The sequence below is a fragment of the Strongyloides ratti genome, scaffold srae_chrx_scaffold0000002 (genome assembly GCF_001040885.1).
Source record: "Strongyloides ratti genome assembly S_ratti_ED321, scaffold srae_chrx_scaffold0000002".
Taxonomy (NCBI): Eukaryota; Metazoa; Nematoda; class Chromadorea; order Rhabditida; family Strongyloididae; genus Strongyloides; species Strongyloides ratti.
In genome coordinates, this window is record NW_020171510.1 from 3,157,283 (window position 1) to 3,179,429 (window position 22,147).

At 20.4% G+C, this 22,147-nt stretch overlaps 4 protein-coding genes across 4 annotated transcripts; 2 read left to right on the top strand and 2 right to left on the bottom strand.

The window, feature by feature from the left end:
• Positions 1-733: 733 nt before the first annotated feature.
• SRAE_X000167500 (Piezo family-containing protein) lies at positions 734-9,186 on the top strand (the record flags this gene model as incomplete). The annotated part of the gene is made up of 8 exons (XM_024651640.1): positions 734-1,768; positions 1,867-1,920; positions 2,014-2,511; positions 3,305-3,475; positions 3,531-3,698; positions 3,751-5,875; positions 6,181-8,878; positions 8,928-9,186. The coding sequence occupies 8 exons, from the start codon at positions 734-736 to the stop codon at positions 9,184-9,186; spliced, it is 7,008 nt and encodes a 2,335-aa protein (XP_024499143.1).
• A 1,477-nt stretch (positions 9,187-10,663) lies between these two features.
• Positions 10,664-12,272, bottom strand: SRAE_X000167600 (Bardet-Biedl syndrome 4 protein; the record flags this gene model as incomplete). Its single annotated transcript, XM_024651651.1, has 5 exons — positions 10,664-10,717; positions 10,767-10,963; positions 11,003-11,259; positions 11,309-11,934; positions 11,979-12,272. The coding sequence occupies 5 exons, from the start codon at positions 12,270-12,272 to the stop codon at positions 10,664-10,666; spliced, it is 1,428 nt and encodes a 475-aa protein (XP_024499144.1).
• A 5,058-nt stretch (positions 12,273-17,330) lies between these two features.
• On the top strand, positions 17,331-18,422 carry SRAE_X000167700 (Alpha crystallin/Heat shock protein family and Alpha crystallin/Hsp20 domain and HSP20-like chaperone domain-containing protein; the record flags this gene model as incomplete). The annotated part of the gene is made up of 5 exons (XM_024651662.1): positions 17,331-17,475; positions 17,781-17,909; positions 17,948-18,083; positions 18,139-18,262; positions 18,312-18,422. 5 exons carry the CDS (start codon positions 17,331-17,333, stop codon positions 18,420-18,422), a joined length of 645 nt encoding a protein of 214 aa, XP_024499145.1.
• Positions 18,423-21,517: 3,095 nt separating this feature from the next.
• SRAE_X000167800 (Hypothetical protein) lies at positions 21,518-21,931 on the bottom strand (the record flags this gene model as incomplete). The annotated part of the gene is made up of 1 exon (XM_024651673.1): positions 21,518-21,931. The coding sequence occupies one exon, from the start codon at positions 21,929-21,931 to the stop codon at positions 21,518-21,520; it is 414 nt and encodes a 137-aa protein (XP_024499146.1).
• Between the last annotated feature and the right edge of the window lie 216 nt (positions 21,932-22,147).

A 22,147-nucleotide genomic window follows, 5' to 3' on the forward strand; every position in this document is an offset into this window, starting at 1 on the left:
TATTATTTTATATCGTGTCTCACTTAACTTTATTTCTGTATTTTACTGTGATAAACTTTTTATCACAAAAATGTTAGTTCCTAAGATAAAAGATTGTATATATGAAGTTTATTTTAAAAGTAGAGATTAAATGTATTAATATTTATATAGTTATATATAAATAAATTATAAATTATTTTTGATATAGTGTTATGAAATAGAGGAATATACTTTTGAAAATATAATATATTAAATTTGAGATTAATAACATTCCCTGTTTAGATATTTTTTTAATAGTTTTATAAACAAAATTGATCATTTAAAACTGTTTTTTTAAATAAATTTCTGTAATTGCCAATTCAATTCTATGGTCTTTAAATATCATTTTAAACTTGATTTTTTGATAACTAATTGATTTAGTTAGTGCTCTTTATTTTTATTAGATATTATTTTTATTTTATAAAATTTTAATAAAACAAAATATGTTAAATAAATTTATATATACTATTTTTATTATTCTAATTTTTAATATTGAATGTAAATATTCCAAACGTTTTTCTAATAAATATTAATTTTATCGTATTTTGTTAGATATTATCTTATTTATATTTTTTTCTTAATCATATTTTGTTTTAACGTGTGCTTTTTATTATACTTTACTATTATTAGTCTAAAGTATAACTTTTCAAAATTTTTTTTTCTAATTTTTTTATTTTAGAAATTAAACGTATGATTTATAAATAAATTGTTAACAATGGTATCTCCATTTGTGAAATATCTCTTTCTCAGAGGAATATTACCTATATCGTTGTGTTTTGCAGCATTAATAAGACCCTGTTTTGTATCCTTAATTTATGTACTTTTTGCATTAAAATCTCCATTTGTAAAAATCTCAAAATGTGGCAGAAACCCATGTGGAACGACGTTGTTTATAACACTAACTTTCCTTTGGACGACAGTTACTTTGATTCTTCAATTTGCATGGCTTTTTGTTTTAATATTTGTGAATGATGCAAAAGTAATAAACTGTAATGAAAATCATTGGACATATATTTTGGCTCAATTTGGATTTATGCCGTATTTTGTTAAATATAATTTTGAGCTAGTAAGATCATTCCTTCCTGAACTTGTTGCTTTTGGTGCATCATTAGCTACTGTTTTAATTTTATGGACCAAAAAACCAAATAATGAAGAAGAAGAATTGGGTATTATGGTGGAGGAGTCAAGCTATCAAATGGCACCAGTGAGAACAACAATACCAGTATCCGATGAAGATATGCATAAAAAAACCTTTACTGGATCATTACAAACTATGGCAGATGTTTTTATTACACTTGTTTCAGGATTTGTTGCCTGTATTCATCCATCATTTATGAATACACCATATTTGATTTATTTTTTTACAACGGTTATTTTATGGGCATCTTATTGCAGAGTTGGGCGCAGTAGAATGAATAAAATGAAACAGGCACTTTTGTTTTATGTAGCTATACATTTTGTTTTGTTATATTTATATCAGATCCAGACAGTTTATGATGTTTTTATAAACACATTAAAAGTTGAACAATGGGCTGTTATTGGATTTGTACCTGTATTACAACAATTTTGCCAAAATAACTATAATCTTATTCCATCTACACATTCAACATATCATATGGAATATTTTTCAATTTTAATTTTCTATTTAATTTTTGCCCTTCAATATCATTGGACAAAAAGTGGTGTAGATAGATTTAATAGGAGAAATAGTTTTGATGATGATGATCAAAGTTCATCAATTCATACTGAGGTAAGTTAAAAACAGAATTTTTTTTAGATTTGAAATTAAAAAAAAAATATAGCTAAATATTTTTATGTTCTTACTGTCTTATTTATTTTTTTTTGAAGATGTACCAATCTACCTCTATTGTGGATGACCTCAATAACGATAGAAATCCAACGGTAATTAGCTGTTATTTAACCCATCTTTTCCTTATTTTGAACAACCACTTTTTTTACAATTTTTTATCAATATTAATTTAATGATTTTTTTAGCTTCTTAATGAATCGTCACCAAGAGAAGATGTTCAAGAAGTACGATGTGGAACAGGAATTCCAAAGATGTCATCAAAAGTATACATAAGAGAGAAATTATCAACAATATTTTCTGGATCTAATGAAAAAAATACTTGGTTAATAAATAATGAGGATATCATAAATGTTCTTACATTTTGTGCTGAACATTTTTATGTTATACCATTATTATGTTTACTTACTTGGGCTTTATGTTATCATTCTCTTATTGGATTGTCCCTTTTAGTAATTGTTTGTATTTTTTGGGGAATTTCGAATACTCAAAAACATTTTCTAAAGCTAATTCCTTATGTAGTATTTTATGTATGTGTAGTTTTAAATGCACAATACGTTTTTTACATGCATTTGGAGACACTCTTTGGGTGGATTTATGATCAGACAACCATTTCTTCACTACTAGTTTTGGGTTTTGATATTAATTTACCTGCTATTCAGGTATTTACTACTCTTCTAACTAAAGTAAGTTTTAATTTATTTGACAATGTTTAGTAGTCAAACAATGCTGTAAAAATAAATGTATATATAGAAAAGTTTTAATAAAAAAAATATTTATTATAAAATAGAATAGATAGCAATTGATAAATATAACATGTATTAATTTTTAATTTTATTATAAGTTATAAAAATATTTAAAACATTAAATAATATTTTATTTAGTGGGATATACTTTTAATAAGTAGTAATGATGTATGACACTCCCAGATTAGGTTGTGATTGATTTAAAGTAACAAATTGTTGATAATTGAAACTTGATGAAATTGTTAAACATTCATATTTTGTATATTTAGCATTTTCAATTTTTATTATATTACTATTACAAAATAAAGGCTTTAACATTTTCATACTCTCTATTTATATTTTGATTTAAAAAAAAAATATATAATAGTGAAGTCAAGTTTCTACTAAATATTAGTCACATCCTTTTGTTAAAAATTTGTGCTTCAAAAATAATCGTTTAATATATTGTCAGTTTTCAATAGTAATACAATTCATTATTAAATCATACACTACTGTGTATATTATACTTTTATTTACAAACTTTTTTAATGTATCTTTCATAATATATTTATTTAAAATCCTCCTATTTGTACTTTTTTTTTTTTTTTTAATTATAACAAATATATACAAATTTAATTTACTTATCAATAGTTTTAATTACTTTTTTTAAAAATAATATTATAATAAGGTGTTAAAATTTCAAAGGTATTTTATGATTAGTTACGTAAAATGCTCTAATTTAAAATAATTTTAGGGTGCCTTATCACTTCCATTATTTGTTTTATTACGTCAAAAAGGTAAATATTCGGAAATTGATTCAATTAATCAAAACTCTAATAATCATCAAGGACAAGAACGATATACAAGAAATTTTGTAAGAGGAGCTAACGGTACTTCCCTTGCTGCTACGATTGTAGATGAATTGGTAAGATATTAAAAATTATTATATAATTATAATAAAATAAATTAATTTTTTTTAGAATACTTCGACTGTTGCTCGTGCTGTAAATGGAATATCTGATATAGTTACTAGATATTGGATTATTGTTGTTATTTTAACTTTATTGTTAACTGGTGTTGAAAAACCCCCAAATCTTTTGAGACAAGGATTTTTTGTACTTTTTTGTTTGTTTATTGTCCTTCTACAGGTAATTATTTATATTTAAAAAAAACTTATGCTTTTTTTATTTCTAATTTTAGTTATCTTTGCGAACATTTAGAGCATCTCTTTACGCATTTTGGACTCTTTGCATATTTTATTCTTCAATTGTTATACTTTTAATTTATTCATACGAATTTAAAATTGTACAAGATTTCATAACAAATAATCTTGGAATTTCAAACGAATGGTGTAGAGTTATTGGATTATTTGTCATTAACAAAGAATTTAAAAAACAATCACTTTTTGATACTCTTTTTTGTCCTATAGTTTTTGTACTAGTAACAATGTTGCAATTAAAATTATTCCATGATCCATGGACTAAAATGACAAGATTAAGGAGTACTGAATCAGTAGTTTCAACTGATGGTAATAGGCCTGGAGAAATGTATCCATCAACTGTTGTTATTGGTAGTGAAACATTTATACAAAAAGTAAGGAAGAATTTTTCTAATTATATAGAAATATTATGGAGAATAGGTGAAGTACATTTAACAAAATTAGTTTTATTTATACTTGTATGTTATGCATCAAATGAAATTAATGCTATAAATCTTATCATAATACTTGGAGTAACACTTGCTCTTTGGATACGTTTTTATGGATTTTGTGTCTCAATTAATTTATCAATTTTCTTAGGAATTGCTGAAACACTTATAGTATTTTATAATATATTTTTTAATGATTCTGGTCCAATTGGTAATCCTTTTGCACATTTAAATAATATAACATGCTCATTTGATATAAAAAATAAGAAATCATTTGAATTATGGTTAGGATTAAAAAATGAAGTATTTAACAATCAAATAGTTGGTATTATTATTGCTTTAATAGCGATAGCATTAATATATGTTGTTAAATATCGTCAACAAATAAGAAGATCAAATTTGGGAATTTCATCAGAAAATAATAATATTATTTTTCAAGATTTTGTACCTAGTGAATTTGATATGAATTTTAGTAATTTAATTAAATTTATCATTGATTATACATTTTACAAATTTGGTCTTGAAATTTCAATGATTTTTATTACTTTATCAGCATGGCAAAGAATGGATTTTGTATCATTAATCTTATTAATTTGTCTTTTTATGTTTTTAATGTTAAATAGACATCAAATTAAAGCTATATGGCCAATGTTTACAACACTTACTGTAATGATATTCCCATTACATTATATTATGATGTTAGGATTACCACAATGTCTATGTTTTGAATATCCATGGATGAATTTTATAAATTATATTGGAGTTAAAGATTCAGTTGTAAATATATTCAGATTTTTTGATTTAGCATATTATGATAGAAACAATGTTCCCATAATTATTATATTTGACTTTTTATTAGCATTTGTTGTTGTTAGGCAACTAAGAATTTTTAGAAAAGAAGGACCATCACATCCAGCAGGAGATAATGAATCAATTTATAAAAACAATAATTTTATTTTACATAAAAATAATCCATATAGAGACTTTGTGTTTAAACAAGAGACACATGTTGATTATTTAAAATGTTTTATTTTTCAATATTTTCATTGGATAAGTTTAGTAATGGTGTTTGTAGCTGGACTTGGAGGAACATCATTATTTGCTCTTGGATATGTTATATTTGCTTTTGTAATGTTATGGAAAGGTAACAAACTTTATAATATGCAAAATTACAATAATACATTAAAATTATGGAAAGGTTTAATTTTTTATAATGTTGCTGCGATTATATGTAAAGTTGCTGTACAGTTTATTGGATGTGTCGTTATTCCGCAATCTGATAAAAATTTATGCCTTGTGAGACAATTATTTTCAATTGTATGTGTCTATTCAATGGATGAAAAAGGTGAAACATTAAGTTCTTGTTTAATAAATGTATCTGAAGCAAAAATTGGTTTTGATACAGTTTGTTTTGCTTTTCTCATTTTACAAAAAAGAATTCTACATTCACACTTTTTCCAATATTGTATGATTGATTTTAGAAGTGAAATTATTTTAGCTAATAGAGGTGCTATTTTAAAAAATCAACTAATTGAGAAGCAAATGAATGAACAAAAAAGTGAAGAAATGAAAAAATTAAATGAAATTAAAGAACGTACAGCTGCTATTAGAAAACAGTATGAAGAAAGACAAAATCAAGAAGATGCATGTGTATTTGTACCAAATGCTTATGGTGAAGGTAAGTTATACTTAAAAAAAAAAATTCTTTATATACTATCCTGTAATTATTTTTTTTGTTAATATCCTCTGTCTCGTAAAAATTATAAATTTTATAGGACATCCATTTTTCCATAATGGAGATGATCCCTTTCCAGAATATGAACGTCCTAAAGATTTTTATAGACAAAATTCACTCAGAAGTCAATTTATCTATCCTGGTTTGTAGTATTATTATTTTTAATGCTATAGCTTATTTATGTTTACCATTGCTTTTTGCTAAATATTATTTAATAATAAAGTTACTAATTTATTATTTCATTTTAGCTAAACGTGCTGGTGATTATTATATGTTTAATTATGATCCTATGACAGAAATATTAGAATCACCAAAAATTAATGTCCCAGAAGTAGATCCAGGATGTACAGATCCTGGTATTACACCTGCACAAATAATGCATGTTGCTGTTGACAAGGATTTAGATATGAGTAAAGCAATGAGAGCAATTGATGCAGTACAAGATATTTCAGATGATTATAAAAGGATTGCAGCTGCTGTTCAATATGATGATGAAGATAAAGATAATGATAGTAATAAAAATATAAAGGATAAGCAAAAAAAGAAAAGTCAAATAGTGACGATATGTCAATTTATAATAAAATTATTTGAAAGTGCAATTGTATTTTGTGCTGCTGAATTAAATAATTATACTAGAGAATATAGATATGTTGGTTATGTATTAAGAAAAGAAAAATCAAAATTACGTGATAATTTAAGTGACTTTTTGTATGATTCATCTAGAAATCTTAGTGAACTTCGTGATGAAATTGATAATCAACAAATGCATTGTGTAAGTAATGAAAATGATATTACAACAATGGAGAAAGAAGCTCATATTCATTGGAGTAAAAGAAATCCTTACATTCGTTTTATTACAGCATTAGGAAATTGTATAAGTGCTCATACTGATCTTTTATGTTTTTTTATGGCAATAGTAGCACATGCTAATTGTGGTTGGATTACAATGCCACTTCCATTAATGGTATTATTTTGGGGAACACTTGCTAGTCCACGTCCATCAAAAAAATTTTGGATTGCAATGATATTATATACACAATTTGTTATTATAACTAAATTTATTGTACAATTTGGTGATTTAAAAAATGAAGAATCAAAAGCATTTAGTTATGATACAAATTTAACATTTGGTACATTTTTAAAATATTGTGGTTTATATAAACGAAATGAATATGCTGTATGGGATGTTATACTACTTATATGTCTTTTCTTTCATAGATATAATTTAAGAAGATTAGGATTTTGGAAAGAAGCTAATAGTAATGAAACATTTAAAACATTACCAAATATAACAGAATCTTCTTTAACTCAAGGAAGTAATGGTGAAGATACTGAAGTAAAAATATTAGATTCTGTTGAAACTAATTGTTTTAAGAAATTTTATAGAAATTTATTTAATCCTAAATTTAGATGTATTAATGATTTATATACATGGATGTTTACATGTGATTTTATTGCATTTTTTATTGTTGTATTTGGATATAGATATTTTGGAGATGGTGGATCTGGTGATATTATTAGTGATATCTCATCAAATAGAGTACCATTAACATTTGTACTTATGATGTTATCAATAACAGTTATGATAGTCATTGATCGTGCATTATACCTTAGAAAAGCTATATATTGTAAATTTATTTATCAAATAGTATCAATATTATTTATTCATATTTGGTTATTCTTTGTTTTACCTAAAATAACATCTATTTCACCAAGTATGAATGTAGCTGGTAAATTATTATACATTGTTAAGGGAATATATTTTATTATATCAGCATGGCAAATTAGAAATGCTTATCCTAAAATGTGTATGGGTAATTATATAACACATAATTATAATTTACATAATATGGTATTTTTCAAAATATTTCAAGCAGTACCATTCTTATATGAAATAAGAACAGCAATTGATTGGACATGGACTGATACATCAATGCCATTATTTGATTATTTTAATATGGAAAATTATTATGCTATTATATTTAATTTAAAATGTGCAAGAACGTTTGAAAATAAATATCCAGCACCCAGAGGTGTTCCTAAAGGTACATTAATAAAATATCTTATGGGATTACCAATGATATTTGCATTGATATTAATTGTTTGGTGTCCGTTATTAGCATTTGCTTTAATGAATAAAATTGGATTAACATTACCACCTGAAAATGTTAAAATGACTGTTTCTATTGAAGGTTATCCATCATTATATACTATGGAATCACAAGGTATGGATATTCAAGTTTTTACAAATGAACAATATGATGAGTTATTAACTAAAATTGGAACTCTTCCATATGTAAATGAAGATAGTAGTTCACTACAAAAAAGTGCTTTATCATATGTTGAAGAATTTTTACCATTAGATATATATAAATTACGTTTTAAACCTGAAGCTGAAGATAGATGGATGATTTCAAATAGTTCATTATATGCGTTACAAAAGGAACTTGGAGGTAATGGTACAATGAATATGAAAATAAGTATTGAATTAACAAGAAAACGTTCTTCAACACAAGAACCAATTAGACATACAACTGCATATAAAATTCCTTTACTTCCTGAATCTGAAATGCGTATCGATTTGACTAATTCACTAAGCTCAACTACTGATTATAACAATCCTATTACAATTGGTCCTGCTGTACCAGAATTTTTCACAGTACCTAATGAAGGAGAGTTATCAGCAACAAAAGAATTACAAAAACTTGTTTTAGAACGTGGACGTTTTAATAATACTTTTATGAATATTTCACTATCTAGAAATGGAGATTTTATTACAGGAACAGCATGGTCTCTACAATTAGTACTTCCTAAATATTTAGATCATATTATTTCACCATTCCAACCATATATTCTTGATGGATCTACTAATAGAACATACTTAGAATTTGTTTTATTTGTTAATAGAGTCTATCCATCTTATATTAATAAATATGTTTCTGGAGGGTAAGATTTTTTTTTTATTAATTATTTATTAATTTATATTATTTTATAGTATTATTGCAATGTATATTGCTTTTGTATTAATGTTACATAGAATTATTCGTGGTGCCATAACTAATTCACCTTTGGATGTTAGTATTAATGAAATTCCAAATGCTGATTTGTTGTTAAGAATGTGTTTAGATATATATATGGTACGGGAAGCAAAAGATTTTATTTTAGAACAAGATATTTTTGCAAAATTAATTTTCTTATTCAGATCATCTGAAACGTTAATAAGATGGACTCGTCATAAAATTAAACAGGAATAATAATATTATAAAATAAAACGAATTTCATTTTGAATATTGTAAATGATAATTTTGACGGTATATTTAATTTATTCTCTCATTTAAAAAAATACTATGTTTTTTGTTCAGTCAATTTTTTTAAGTATATAAAACTAATATTGAGATTAATAATAATATTTTGAAATTAAATGTAATAAAATTATTATGTATCTTTTTTTAGAATTTAAAATGATAACAATTATCTTGTTTTTGACTTTTTTAAACGACTATGTTTTCAAATTGTTCAAGGTATATTTATTATAATATTTCTTGCCACAATTTTTTAGCTATTTTATCAATAAAATAATTATAATACTTTTTTTTATTTTTTTTTATTGAAATATTTATTGATAATTATATTTAATGTATTCATTTTTTTTACAAATAAAAAAAATTTTTGAATATTATAAATAAAAGATAAAGGTCCAGAAATATACACATATTTTATATGTATTATATTGTAAAGTTGATTTTTTTAACTTTAAATCTAAAAAATGAATCATATTTTTAATCGAAATATAATGAGAAATTTCTTATTAATATTTTTTTATTTATATAGAAAACATATTTTAAATCAAATTTCATAACTATTTTGAGAAACATTTATATGTACATTTTTAGTTATGTAAATGGAAGCAATACAATTATTATTCATAAAATTTTATTATTTAAATTAGTATTTTAATATTTTTTTATTTCATTTTAAAATGTTTCACTTACAAATATTTTTTTATAAACAGCTAGATGAAATATGTCATTTTTATTTAAATTTAAAGTTATTCACTGTAAAATACTAATTATTTATAGTTATTAAGTTTTGGATGATTTATGTTTTTGTAATTAAATATAATTTTTTTATAAATAAATGAAAACAAAATATATTAATATTATTTTAATTTTATCTATTTATTTTAAATGATAGTAACTTATAGTAAATTAATACAATTTTTTTTAAAATAAACACTCATTAGTAAATGGTATGAAATATTATTATGAAAATATATATTAAGGAAAAAATATTAATTAAAATTATAAAATAATAGATGTTTTTTAACCTTCACAGATAAAAAAAAAGGAATAGCATACTGTTTAATAACATGTAATATATTTTTAGATAGCAATACAATTTACTAATATTGTAGTTGTGAGTGAATGTCATATTTATACTTTATCAAAACATAGAACATTAAGTCAATATTTTGAAATTTATTTTTTATTTTGTTAAAATTTACATTATTTATATGTATATAGTTCATTTTATTTCCTTATTTTATCTTATTTAAAAGATTTTTATTAATTAAATATATTTCTGACGTCATATTTTGATCATTTAGAAATTTCTTAAAAAGATAAAATTTTAACCACAAATAAAAGTACATTATTTAATTTTTTTGCCAAGTTTTGTTGCCATAATTTATTTATTTATAAATTTTTATTTGAAAAACTTTTACTTTAAATATTAATTTAATTTTTCTAATACTTTTTGAAGACGTTTTGCATTATATGATGATTCCTAAAAATAAATTAAAATCTTTCTTTTATTTATTTTTTTTAATACTTACAATGTCTACTTTTGTACCAATTTCAATGAGATTAAAATATTTATTTATAAGATTTTTACTTTCTTCAATTTCACCATTTTTATATTCAAAAATGGCAAAATTTAAATAGAAACCTGCAGTTTTAGACTTGTCAATTGATATTGCTTTTTTAAATGCTTTTCTAGCATTTTCAATATCTCCTAAATGATTTAAAACAACTAAATATCAATTTATTAAAGTTTATTAGATATACAAACCTCCAAGAGCTTCAAGAATAAAGGCATTTCTTGGTTGTAAATTAAGAGCGGAAGATATGTATTGATAGGCAGAAGCATACTGTGTTAATCCATTGTAAGCTAAACCAATATTAAATAATATTTCCCAATTTTGAGGAATTAAGTAATCTGCTTTCTTAAGACATGATATAGCTGTAATATATTTTCCTTTACCATAGTAGCACATTCCAATATTATTCCATATAGCTCCACTGTAATTACAAATATTTATAGCATGCCTAAAAAATAATATTTATATATAAATAATATTATTGTAAAAAAAATAACCTGTATTTTGTTAAAGCAACATCATAATCCCCATTACTTTGTATAATGTAAGCTGCACCTACAATACTAGGAATATGTGAATTATTATATGTTAATGCTTTTCCAAAAGATTCAAAAGCTAATTCTTCTGATTGAATATCAAGATAATCATAACCTAATTGTTTTAACAATTCTATATTTGAATTATCCATATCACTAGCTTTTTTTAATGCTTCAGATGATGAAAATAGATCACCTTTTTTTCTACAAAAAAATGCAATTAAAGTAAGTATTTCAGGATTTTTAGATGCTGATGAATAAGTTAGTAATACTTCTATTGCTTTATTACATGCTTCATAAGTTTTTTTATTTTGATAATATATAGTCAAAGCTTTCCAACAATATGCTTTCCAATTGTTTGGAAACATTTTAATAGCATTTGTAAAATAAACTAAAGCTTGGGAATGATTTCCAAACAAATAATTTATCCGACCTAAATCTAAAATATATTTTGAGTTTTGTCTATTTAGTTTATGAGCAATTTCATAACATGATATTGCTTTTGAAATTTCTAAATTACAAAAATTTAAATATCCAGACATTTGAACAGCATATTCATTATAATATTTTGAGTCATTTAAAGATTGCTATTTAAAATAATTATATAATTAAAGGAAAAAAAAAACTATACCTCAATTAGTTGTTTACATTTATTTGTATTTTTCTCACAATTTAAAAAATATATTTCTTGATTATTTGAAAATATATGTGGAAGTTTTAAAACTTGTTGAATATTTGTATTATTCAAAACTAATTCATTAATATTTTTTTTTGAAGAACTAATTCTTCTTCTGGGAGAAAGTTCTAATTCATCTTCACTAATCATTGGTTCACTATCTTCCTCATTTTCTTCCTCATCAATACTTTTTATATCTTCGTCATCATAATTTTGAAGGTTTTTTTCAATTTCATTTGATTCACTCATTTTTTAATTAAAAAAAAAATTTTTTTTTATTTTTGGTATAAATATAGAAATAAATAGTTACAATTTTAAAATTTAACTAATATAAATAGATAAAAATTTTCTTTTACTTTTATATTCATATTTAGTTGCTATGGTAGTTATATCTTAATAATAGTTTTTATTATCAAAAGAATAAAGAATTTTTCGTTAATATATAATATACAGAGAAAAAACACTTATATTAGAAAAAAATATTTTTAACAATAATTATATACAAAGTGGGAAATTGATTTAAATTTTAAAATAATAAAAATTTAATGTTAATATATACATAATACTTATCATATTGGTTAAAAATTTCTTTATTATCTTTTTTCATTTTAATATTTAAGAGTATATAATTTATCCATTTTATAAGTAAATTAAATTATAAAATAAAATTAAACAATGTTAAATATAATAACCACTAAACATACTTTACTAAACATTGCTTTTTCACATAACATTAAACAATTTGACAAAATTTAAGAGTCATTAATTTTACAAAGTATGTTTAAAATCAAATAATCATATTTAATTATTATATAATGCTTTTAAAAATTTTTATTATATTAAAATTTTTGATTTAAATATTTTACCATTATTATAAATATTTTGTAAAAAGTTTTTAATATTTCAAAAAATTTTGCTTTATATAAAAGTAATTATAATATCTGAATAATTTTATATAATATTATTATCAATTTTAATATAAAAAATATTTCTTTTTATTATATAACTTATTTGTCTTTATAAAAATTACATCATTAAATATGTGTAGTGACATATTATTTGTTATATTGATAAAAAAAATTTTAATGAATAAACATATTTAATTAAATATTTAATTTATAAAAGATAATTAGAATTATATTTTTTATTAGTTTTAATTGTAAATAATATTTAAACTTTTGAAAATTATACCTTAATTTTTAATTTTAATAAACTTATATTCTACTATATTTCAATAATTATATTTTAATTAAATTTATCTTATTATTTAATTTTAAATAGCTTTGATATTTTTAAATCAATAAAAATAATAAAATAAAAAAAAAATTATATTTCATTGATATAAAATATATTTTATCTATTAACTTGTTTATACATTAAATTTTAAGAATAATTTAAGTATAACTATAATACTATGATAACATGTAAAATTTTAAAATATTTTCTTGTAAAATATTATCAAAATAAATACAAAAATTTTTGTTGCGTAAATTTCATAACCATAATATTTTTAAATTATGACATTTAAAATTTATAAATAAAAGAAATTTTACTTAAAACACTATTATATTTGTTCTTTGAATGATTTATCCAAAAGCATTTATAATTGTATGATAGATTACTTTTTAAATAATCACTATATTGTCATTTTTCATTTCTCTTTAACATCAAGTTTTTCTATTATTTTATAAAGTATGAGAAAAATTTAAATAATCTCGAATAAATATACTATCAATGATGTTTCTCTTTTCAATAAACTTTTTTATAATTGCAATGACTAGCTACTACTGATAAAAATACAACTTTACTTCTCACATAATTATAACATTTACTACTTTTTAAACTAAATAATTACTAGAGTTTTATTAATTTTTATAATAAAATTTTATACAATTTCTAACTTTTAACACTCAAATATCTTAATTTATACTAAAAAGTTATTTTTTTTTTAAAAGTTAAAAAAAATAATTAAATGTTTTAGTAATAATAAAGATATATCATTAATAATTTAATGATGATTTAATTATTTTGCATAATTTATTTTGACCTAGATATAAATTTTTTATAATTATATAAAACTTTCTTACTAGTATTTTTTTTTATTTCATCTTTTTTTTTAAATTATAACATTATTTTGTATTGATTTATATTTAATATTTATAAGATGTTACCTTTACATATTTATTTAATTTACATAAAATATATATCACAATCACTACTTATTCAAAAATGATCTCAATGAATATCATTCTACTATATCTCCCAAAGATTTTGGAAAAATATATTTTTAAAATTAAAAAAAAAAAACTAATTTTATAAAGAAATTATTATTTCATTTTTCCTTGATTTTTGTTTCTTTATCAGATAACACCAACAAAATAATAATCAAAAAATTTTTATTTATATAAAAGTTTTATTATTAAAAAAAATCAAGGAATAATAATCTTTTATTAATCAATCAGTATAACAAATCATATTAATAATATATATTTAAATTTAAAAATCTCTATTAAACAAATTCTTTTATGACAAAATAAAATTAAAGATATTATTTTATTTTTTGCATAAAAATATCAAAAATAATGAGATTTAAAAAAGAGGTATTTTAAAATTTTATAATTTTATTCATCCACCTACACAATAATATTAATGTTAGATCATTTGAAAATGGTATTTTTAATCATTCATTGTCATTGTTAATAATAGAATTACATGATTTTGTTTGTTCGGAATAGATAAAAAAAGAAACTAAACATTAAAGTTAAAAGACAATAAAAATTTTACCTTTTTAATATTTATTGCACGTAATTGGAAATGTTGTCATTATATCAATTAAAAAATTGTTTTATTATACATAAAATTTAATTAGATTTTGATATTAATTTTTTTAACATTGTTATATTAAATATGAGAAATATTTATTTATTTTATTTGTGTGTTCTAACTAACTAAAAGTAGATGTTTTTTTTTATATTTTAAAATATATATATATATATGCATTTGCAATTTTGTTATAGAAAAAATATTTTTTTAATACTTATACAAGTACCTTGTATTGTTATATATGCATATATATAATATAAAACCTTTAAATAAATATTGTTATATGGTGTAGTTTTATGTTTAAATTGTATTTATAATATACAAATTTATTTAAAAATTTATAGTCATTAATATAAATACTAAAAATGATAATTTTACCTTACTGAATATTATATTTAAGATTAAACATCTATAAATATTTTATTATGTATAACTTTTTATATAATATTTTTAAATATATTATGTAAAATTATTTTTAAAATTATATAAAATTAAAGAAATATATATATATATATATGAATATTTTTTATGTTATTAATAAAAAGTCAAGTATCGTACTTATCTTACATATTTACGCCAGATCTTGTGTACACAAATTTAAAATGTTATATTGATCAAATGATTTAGTGTAATAAATTCCACAAATTAATTAATGTGGGTGTATTAATAAATGAAAAAAAACATTGAAACTGTTAGATTATTTACCTATTTTTTTTCTCTTTTTATAATTTTTATTTTTATAATATTTTAAAGTGAAACATAAAAATATTATATTATAGTTATTTTTTAAAATATTAAACAAAAAGTTTTTTTTTTTTGATTTAGTTCATTGCTCATATTTTTAATAATTTGTCTTTGATTTTTTAAAAAATACTCTATATTAACTATTGTAAAATAATTGTTTAGTTCTTTTTTATATTTTTAAGTTAGCAAACAAAGGATAAATTTACTTAAATACTTTATATTAATATTTAATATACAACAATGACAGTGGAGAATTTTTGGAAAGTATTTACTTTTTTTAATATACATATTTTTCAAATACTGACATAAATATAATCATATGTTATAAAAAAAAATATCTCTAATGAATCATATTATAAATTAAATAAATTTATCCTAAGATTTCATTTCAAGTGTTATTTATATTTTAAAAATATATATATATATATATATGTTTTATATTTAGGTGATTTTTTATTTATGTAAGTAAAATAATTTTATTTTTTATTATATAGCTATATAGTTGAATAGTATTTTTTTTTACCAAACAAAAAAAAATAATTTATAACTTTATGTATAAAGTTATATTAATGTTTTATTAATAAAAATACTAAAAGTACTAATTTTTGTTTTAAAGTAAATGTTCATAAAAATTTACTATATTTTTAAGATATTTCTTTTGAAAAAAAAATATATAAATTTTTCTTATCTTTTTTAAAATATATTTCTATGACTCATTTACTAAGATAAAATATACATTCAAATACTTTTTATTTAACAAAAAATATTCATTTTCTATTTATCAAAAACTATTGTTTCTAAATTACCAAATACTACTATTGATAATACTTTTATCAATCAAAGTTTATTCATTTAAGAATTAAAATTTTTCTTTTACCTATAATATGAAAGATACTCACATTAATAATGTTTGTACAATATTAATAAAATAATAATTTAAAGAATTCTTTTACTTTTGTACCTCATAAATTTATAATATATAACAGTTGAAGTTAAGAGTAAATAATACATGGAGTTTTAACTGTTTATTTAAGCTTTCATAATATTTTAAAATCTGATTATTTAAGATATCTAACTTATATTAGAATATAAATGCTAAAGATGAAATAAATTTTGTGTAGTGTTGACAATTTTATTTATTTATAACAAAAAGCTATTCCTATTTCTAATGATACATGATATAGTTTTAGAAATATTATATATATATATATATATATACATATATATTACGTGTACCAGTTAAATAATTTTATTATGATAATCGTCTTTTTTAATTCTTTATTATATATAAATATTTAATTTATTAAAAACACTGTATATTCCATAATATTATATATTTTTAATAATTATTCATACAATTACTCACGACATAAATAACAATAAATTTTTCTTGTAGATTTATTTTAATATAGAATTGAAATATAACCGATTACAAAAGATGTATATATATTGTTATATGATTAAACTACCATTTACCCTATATTTTTAATGTATTACAAAAATCGTTTTGTTTTCATAACATTATATATAATTTTATTATACCGTTAACTGTAAATGACGATATTTACCTATTTTATTATACAATAATATGTTAATATCTTTATAAAGATCTATTAAAAAAGACTTTCATAAATGGGACATTTTATATATAATAAACTTTTATTTTATCTTGATTAAATGAAATTTTAAGAAATTATAGGTAAAAGAGGCTGAACAAAAGAATAAATATAAGTTAAAATAATGTCAAATCAAGAACGTAAAATTGACGTTAAACCATCTAACTATTCTGTTATTGATAATGAATTTGAAAGTATGAGAGAACGTTTTGAAAACGAAATGCGCCGTGTTGAAGATGAAATGCAACGACTTCGTCGTGAATTTGAAGGTAAGTTATTATTAATAAAAAAAATTTTTTTATATATTTTTATTTAATTATATTTAATATGTTTTATTTTTTAAAATAATTTAACTACTTATATTTTATAATTAGTTTTTACTATAAAAAGAAGTTTCAACAATAAAATAGTCAGTCGATATAACACTTTTTAAATTTTTCCACTTTAATAACACACATGACACATATATTTTCTGTTCTAGAAATAAAAATGTTTATTTAAAAATATAAACTATAAAAGTTTAGAAAAATTTTTTTTTTCTTTATTTTTTTACACTTTAATTTATTATTTTTAGTTTATACACCAAATAAAACTTCTCCACTAGGAGGAACTCATTCTACCACTAACAGCTATAACAATAGAATTGAAAGTCATAACTCAACTTTTGATCGTAACTTTTCTTCACCTTCTGATCGTTTTTACGGTAAGATTCAATATACTTAATGTATATATTTTATTTAGGACAACCAACTGGAGATTTAATAAAACATCATCCATCTGATATGATGTCAATAAGACCAACTTATGATCCATACCTTGATAATTTAAAAAGTCCACTTATCAAGGATGAAAGTGATGGAAAAACATTAAGATTAAGGTAATTAAAATTAAAAATTTTATTTTATTCAATACTAATTATTCTTTGTTTATAGATTTGATGTTGCTCAATATAAACCAGAAGAGGTAACCGTAAAAACTGTTGATAGTCGCCTTCTTGTTCATGCAAAACATGAAGAAAAAACACCAACACGAACTGTCTTTAGAGAATATAATCAAGTATGTTTATATATCAATATTAAATAAATTTCATAAAATTTTTTTTTAGGAATTTATGCTTCCTCGTGGAACTAATCCTGAACTTATTACAAGTACCCTTTCCACGGATGGTGTTTTGACAGTTGAAGCTCCACTCCCGCAATTGTCTATTCAACAATAAATAATTAATTAAATGCTTTTTTTTTAAATTGCATACAATTTATTGAACTCTTTTTTAAACTTTTTTTTTTCTCGATCTATTTTTTTCATTATACACTTATTCATTTCTATGTTACATGATGTTTTGTAAGTCCCAATAAATGACTTATCTTTTAAAATTTTATTAACATTGTGTTGTTTTTATAAAAAAAAAAGAATGAATATTAAATGTCAAATATATTTAAAACTTTTAAAGTTATTTTTTTTTAAAAAGTTGACATTATAAAACATAAAATTGTAAACATCTTTTAATTTTTAAATAAATGTTTGTAGCTTGTAGTTAGTAATAATTAAAATGATTTTAAAAAAAAGTACACTTTTCAAAAGGCATAAATGTTTAAAAACATTTATCAATAAATATAATATTTTAGAAATATTCATCAATAAATTAGAATGATGTTATAAAAAATATATATAAATTATCACAAATAAAAGTAATTATAATTAAAAGAAAGTTCTTTTATAAAGAGAATAACATAGTTTTTAAAAATAAAAATATAATATCAAACAAATCGTTTCATATTTTTTTATTAATATTTTTAGCTTGAAGTGAAACTTATAACATTATTAGTACATATAACATTTATTTATTATATAAATTATGAAAGTTGCATTTACCAACGAATTATTATTGTTATCAATCACTCTTGGATTAGCAGTAAGTTTTTTTTAAATAATTTTTAAAATATATAGTTTTAGAGTTTTCTTTTAATCAAAACATATATTAACTTTGATAAATCTATTCATCATTACATCATTTTATGGGCCAATGCTTTTGTAATTTTTGTTAAAATAACAAGACTGTTAAGAATATTTAATGGTGATGATTAGCTTTTTTTTTGATTAATGATATAATATTTTATCGAAATGATTTATTAAATATTTTTTTTTAAATAGAAATAATAGCATATATAATAAATAAATATATCATATTGCATAATTTATTTAATATAATAGTGTTAAGTTTGTTTTGTTTACAATTATATATATTTTTCAAAAAATATAAAAATTTCTCTTTTTTAGTTTAACTGTTATTTACCAAATTTTCAGAAAACATTTAGTACTACTAAGATTTATTTAAGTGCAAAATAATTTATCAATTTATAATATAAAAAGAAAAAAATTTATATATTATTGCTAAAACAAAATACATAACTAATATAATTAATTTGTTTTATTAAAACATTACAAAACAAATAAATTTAAATAACTTGAATAAAAATAGTTTAGATAAAATAATAAGTATACTTATTTTAGTAATTAAAAATAACTTATGATTTGTATTTAAAATTTCAACATAATTGCTCTAAAAATTTAACAGGAAAACAACTTTTAAAGTAATAATATTGTTATTAAGAATAATAAGGTAACTTGGTTAAATATTATTACTATTTTTTTTATTTTTTTTTTTTTGTTTCTGTAGAATATTTTATAAAGTAAATAAAAATTACGATCAACTTTAAAGTTGTCTTAAAAAATATTTTTTTATATAATATTTTAATATTGACTATCTAATATTTTTTTACTTTACTTCAATTTAAGTATATTAAAAACTTTTCGAACATTACCAACAAATTTTAAAATATGTCTTTGCAAAATTAACAATTAATAAAAATTTTATAATTCTTTCTTTCAATTCCTTGTTACAATAGTATCTTTGTATAATTAAAATAAATTATATAAAAAAAATGTCTGTATTAATTTCTTAAATTAATAAAAACATCTAATAAGAATAATTAACCAAAACCAATGTTTATTAATTTTTATTTATATAAATAAGATAATAAAAAGATTTTAAATTTAAATAATCATGGTGTTAAATAGCTTGTTTAAAAAAATTTATTAAGTACAACTTTTTTTATTATATTATAAATTATTTATATTATAATAATAATTTTAATAAAGTTTATTTTAATAATGTAAAAATTTAAGCATACATTTTTAAGTACAATTATTTTTTGCTTATTAAAACGGATAAAAATAATTATTAATACTTTTTTTTCGAAAAATTTAAATGTTTTTTTTATAGTAACAAATTATTTTTTTTAATGTAAAATTAATTAAATATTTAAAAATAAAAATATGTTTAATTTTGTTATAGTTAATAATAATAATTGAATAAAATGTATATTTTTAAATTAAAAAATAACATTTGTATATATAAATTTAAGTTTCCGAAAATTATATGAAAAAAGTAGATTGAAAAAAAGTTTTCTTCCCCTTTTTATAATTAAAAAAAATTGCTTTCTAATTGAAGGACAATTTTATAAAAAGGTTACAAACTAAAAAAAATTGAATAATTAATGTTTATAAAAATGTTTTTAATTAATACATTTATTTTTATATTATATTAATAAAAAATAATCGAATAATAGAACAATAGTTTTTAGAAAATAAATATAATGAATTTAAAAAATTATATCAATTACGATAAAGATAAAAAAATATTTTTATATTGTAAATGTATGATGATTAATAATTAATAATTCCGTGATTGATATTGAATCATTTTACTTGTTTCCAAAAATATTCATTTTTTATACTTTTTATTTTATGTATATTATGATTATCTAATAAATATATAATTAAATTTTATTATTATTATAAAAATTTAAATCAAAGTGATAAAATTTATCACATCAATTTTACTTAAAAAAGTTAGGTTATGTGCATGAATAAATTATTAAAATTGTTAAGAATAAACTTTTTTCATTAATCTATAATGAATAATAATGAAATAACTAAAAGAATAAAAATTTTTGTAATAAAAATATTTTTATTAATATTTGTTATTATATGCAGATATAATTTCTTAAATAATATTTAATGTTAAAAATAATTATAGATCTTTTTAAAACCAATTAAGATAACTTAAAAAATTATTATTTATCCTTGTAAAAATATATTAACTTGTCCCACATAATATGCAGTTTTTTTATTAAAATTTTAAACGTTTTAAATTTGGTGATAAATAAATAATAGGTTGTCCCATATGAAATGAGCCACTTATACTAAAAAATTTTAAAACGCGAATAACTCGAAGATAAATAAAGATTTTTATTTAAAATAACTACCATTAGAATCTATACAATTTTTCCAACGCAATGGTAATTTACTTTTTCCATTTGAATAAAAACTGTCGTCCCTGGAGCCAATAAAGTCTTCAAAAGCAGATTTTATAGCTTCCTCGTTTTTGAAGACTTTCTTCTTCAGAAATTGGTCCAATTGCTTGAAAAAATAAAAGTCTGTTGGAGAAAGATTAGGAGAATAAGGAGGATGAGGGAGAGTTTCAAATTTTAATTCATTCAGCTTCTGAAGCGTGATTCTTGAAACATGTGGGCGCGCGTTGTCATGAAGAAGAATTGGCCCTTTTTTATTGACTAAAGATAGCCCTTTTTGGGACACTTTTTGATGAACTTTATCCAATAATTTACCGTAAACTTCAGAATTGATAGATTCACCAGGTTTCATAAATTCGTAATGAAGAAGTCTCTCAGAAGACTACTAAACAGTAACCAATAATTTCTTTGCCGTTAACTTTGATTTTGGAAACTGTTTTGGATCTTCATTCTTATTTACCACTGACCAACACGTTTTCTGTTGTCATAGAAAATCCATTTTTTATCACGGATCACGATCCTACCCAAAAACGGGTCATTCTTCTTCCTCAAAAGAAGAGAAGAACAA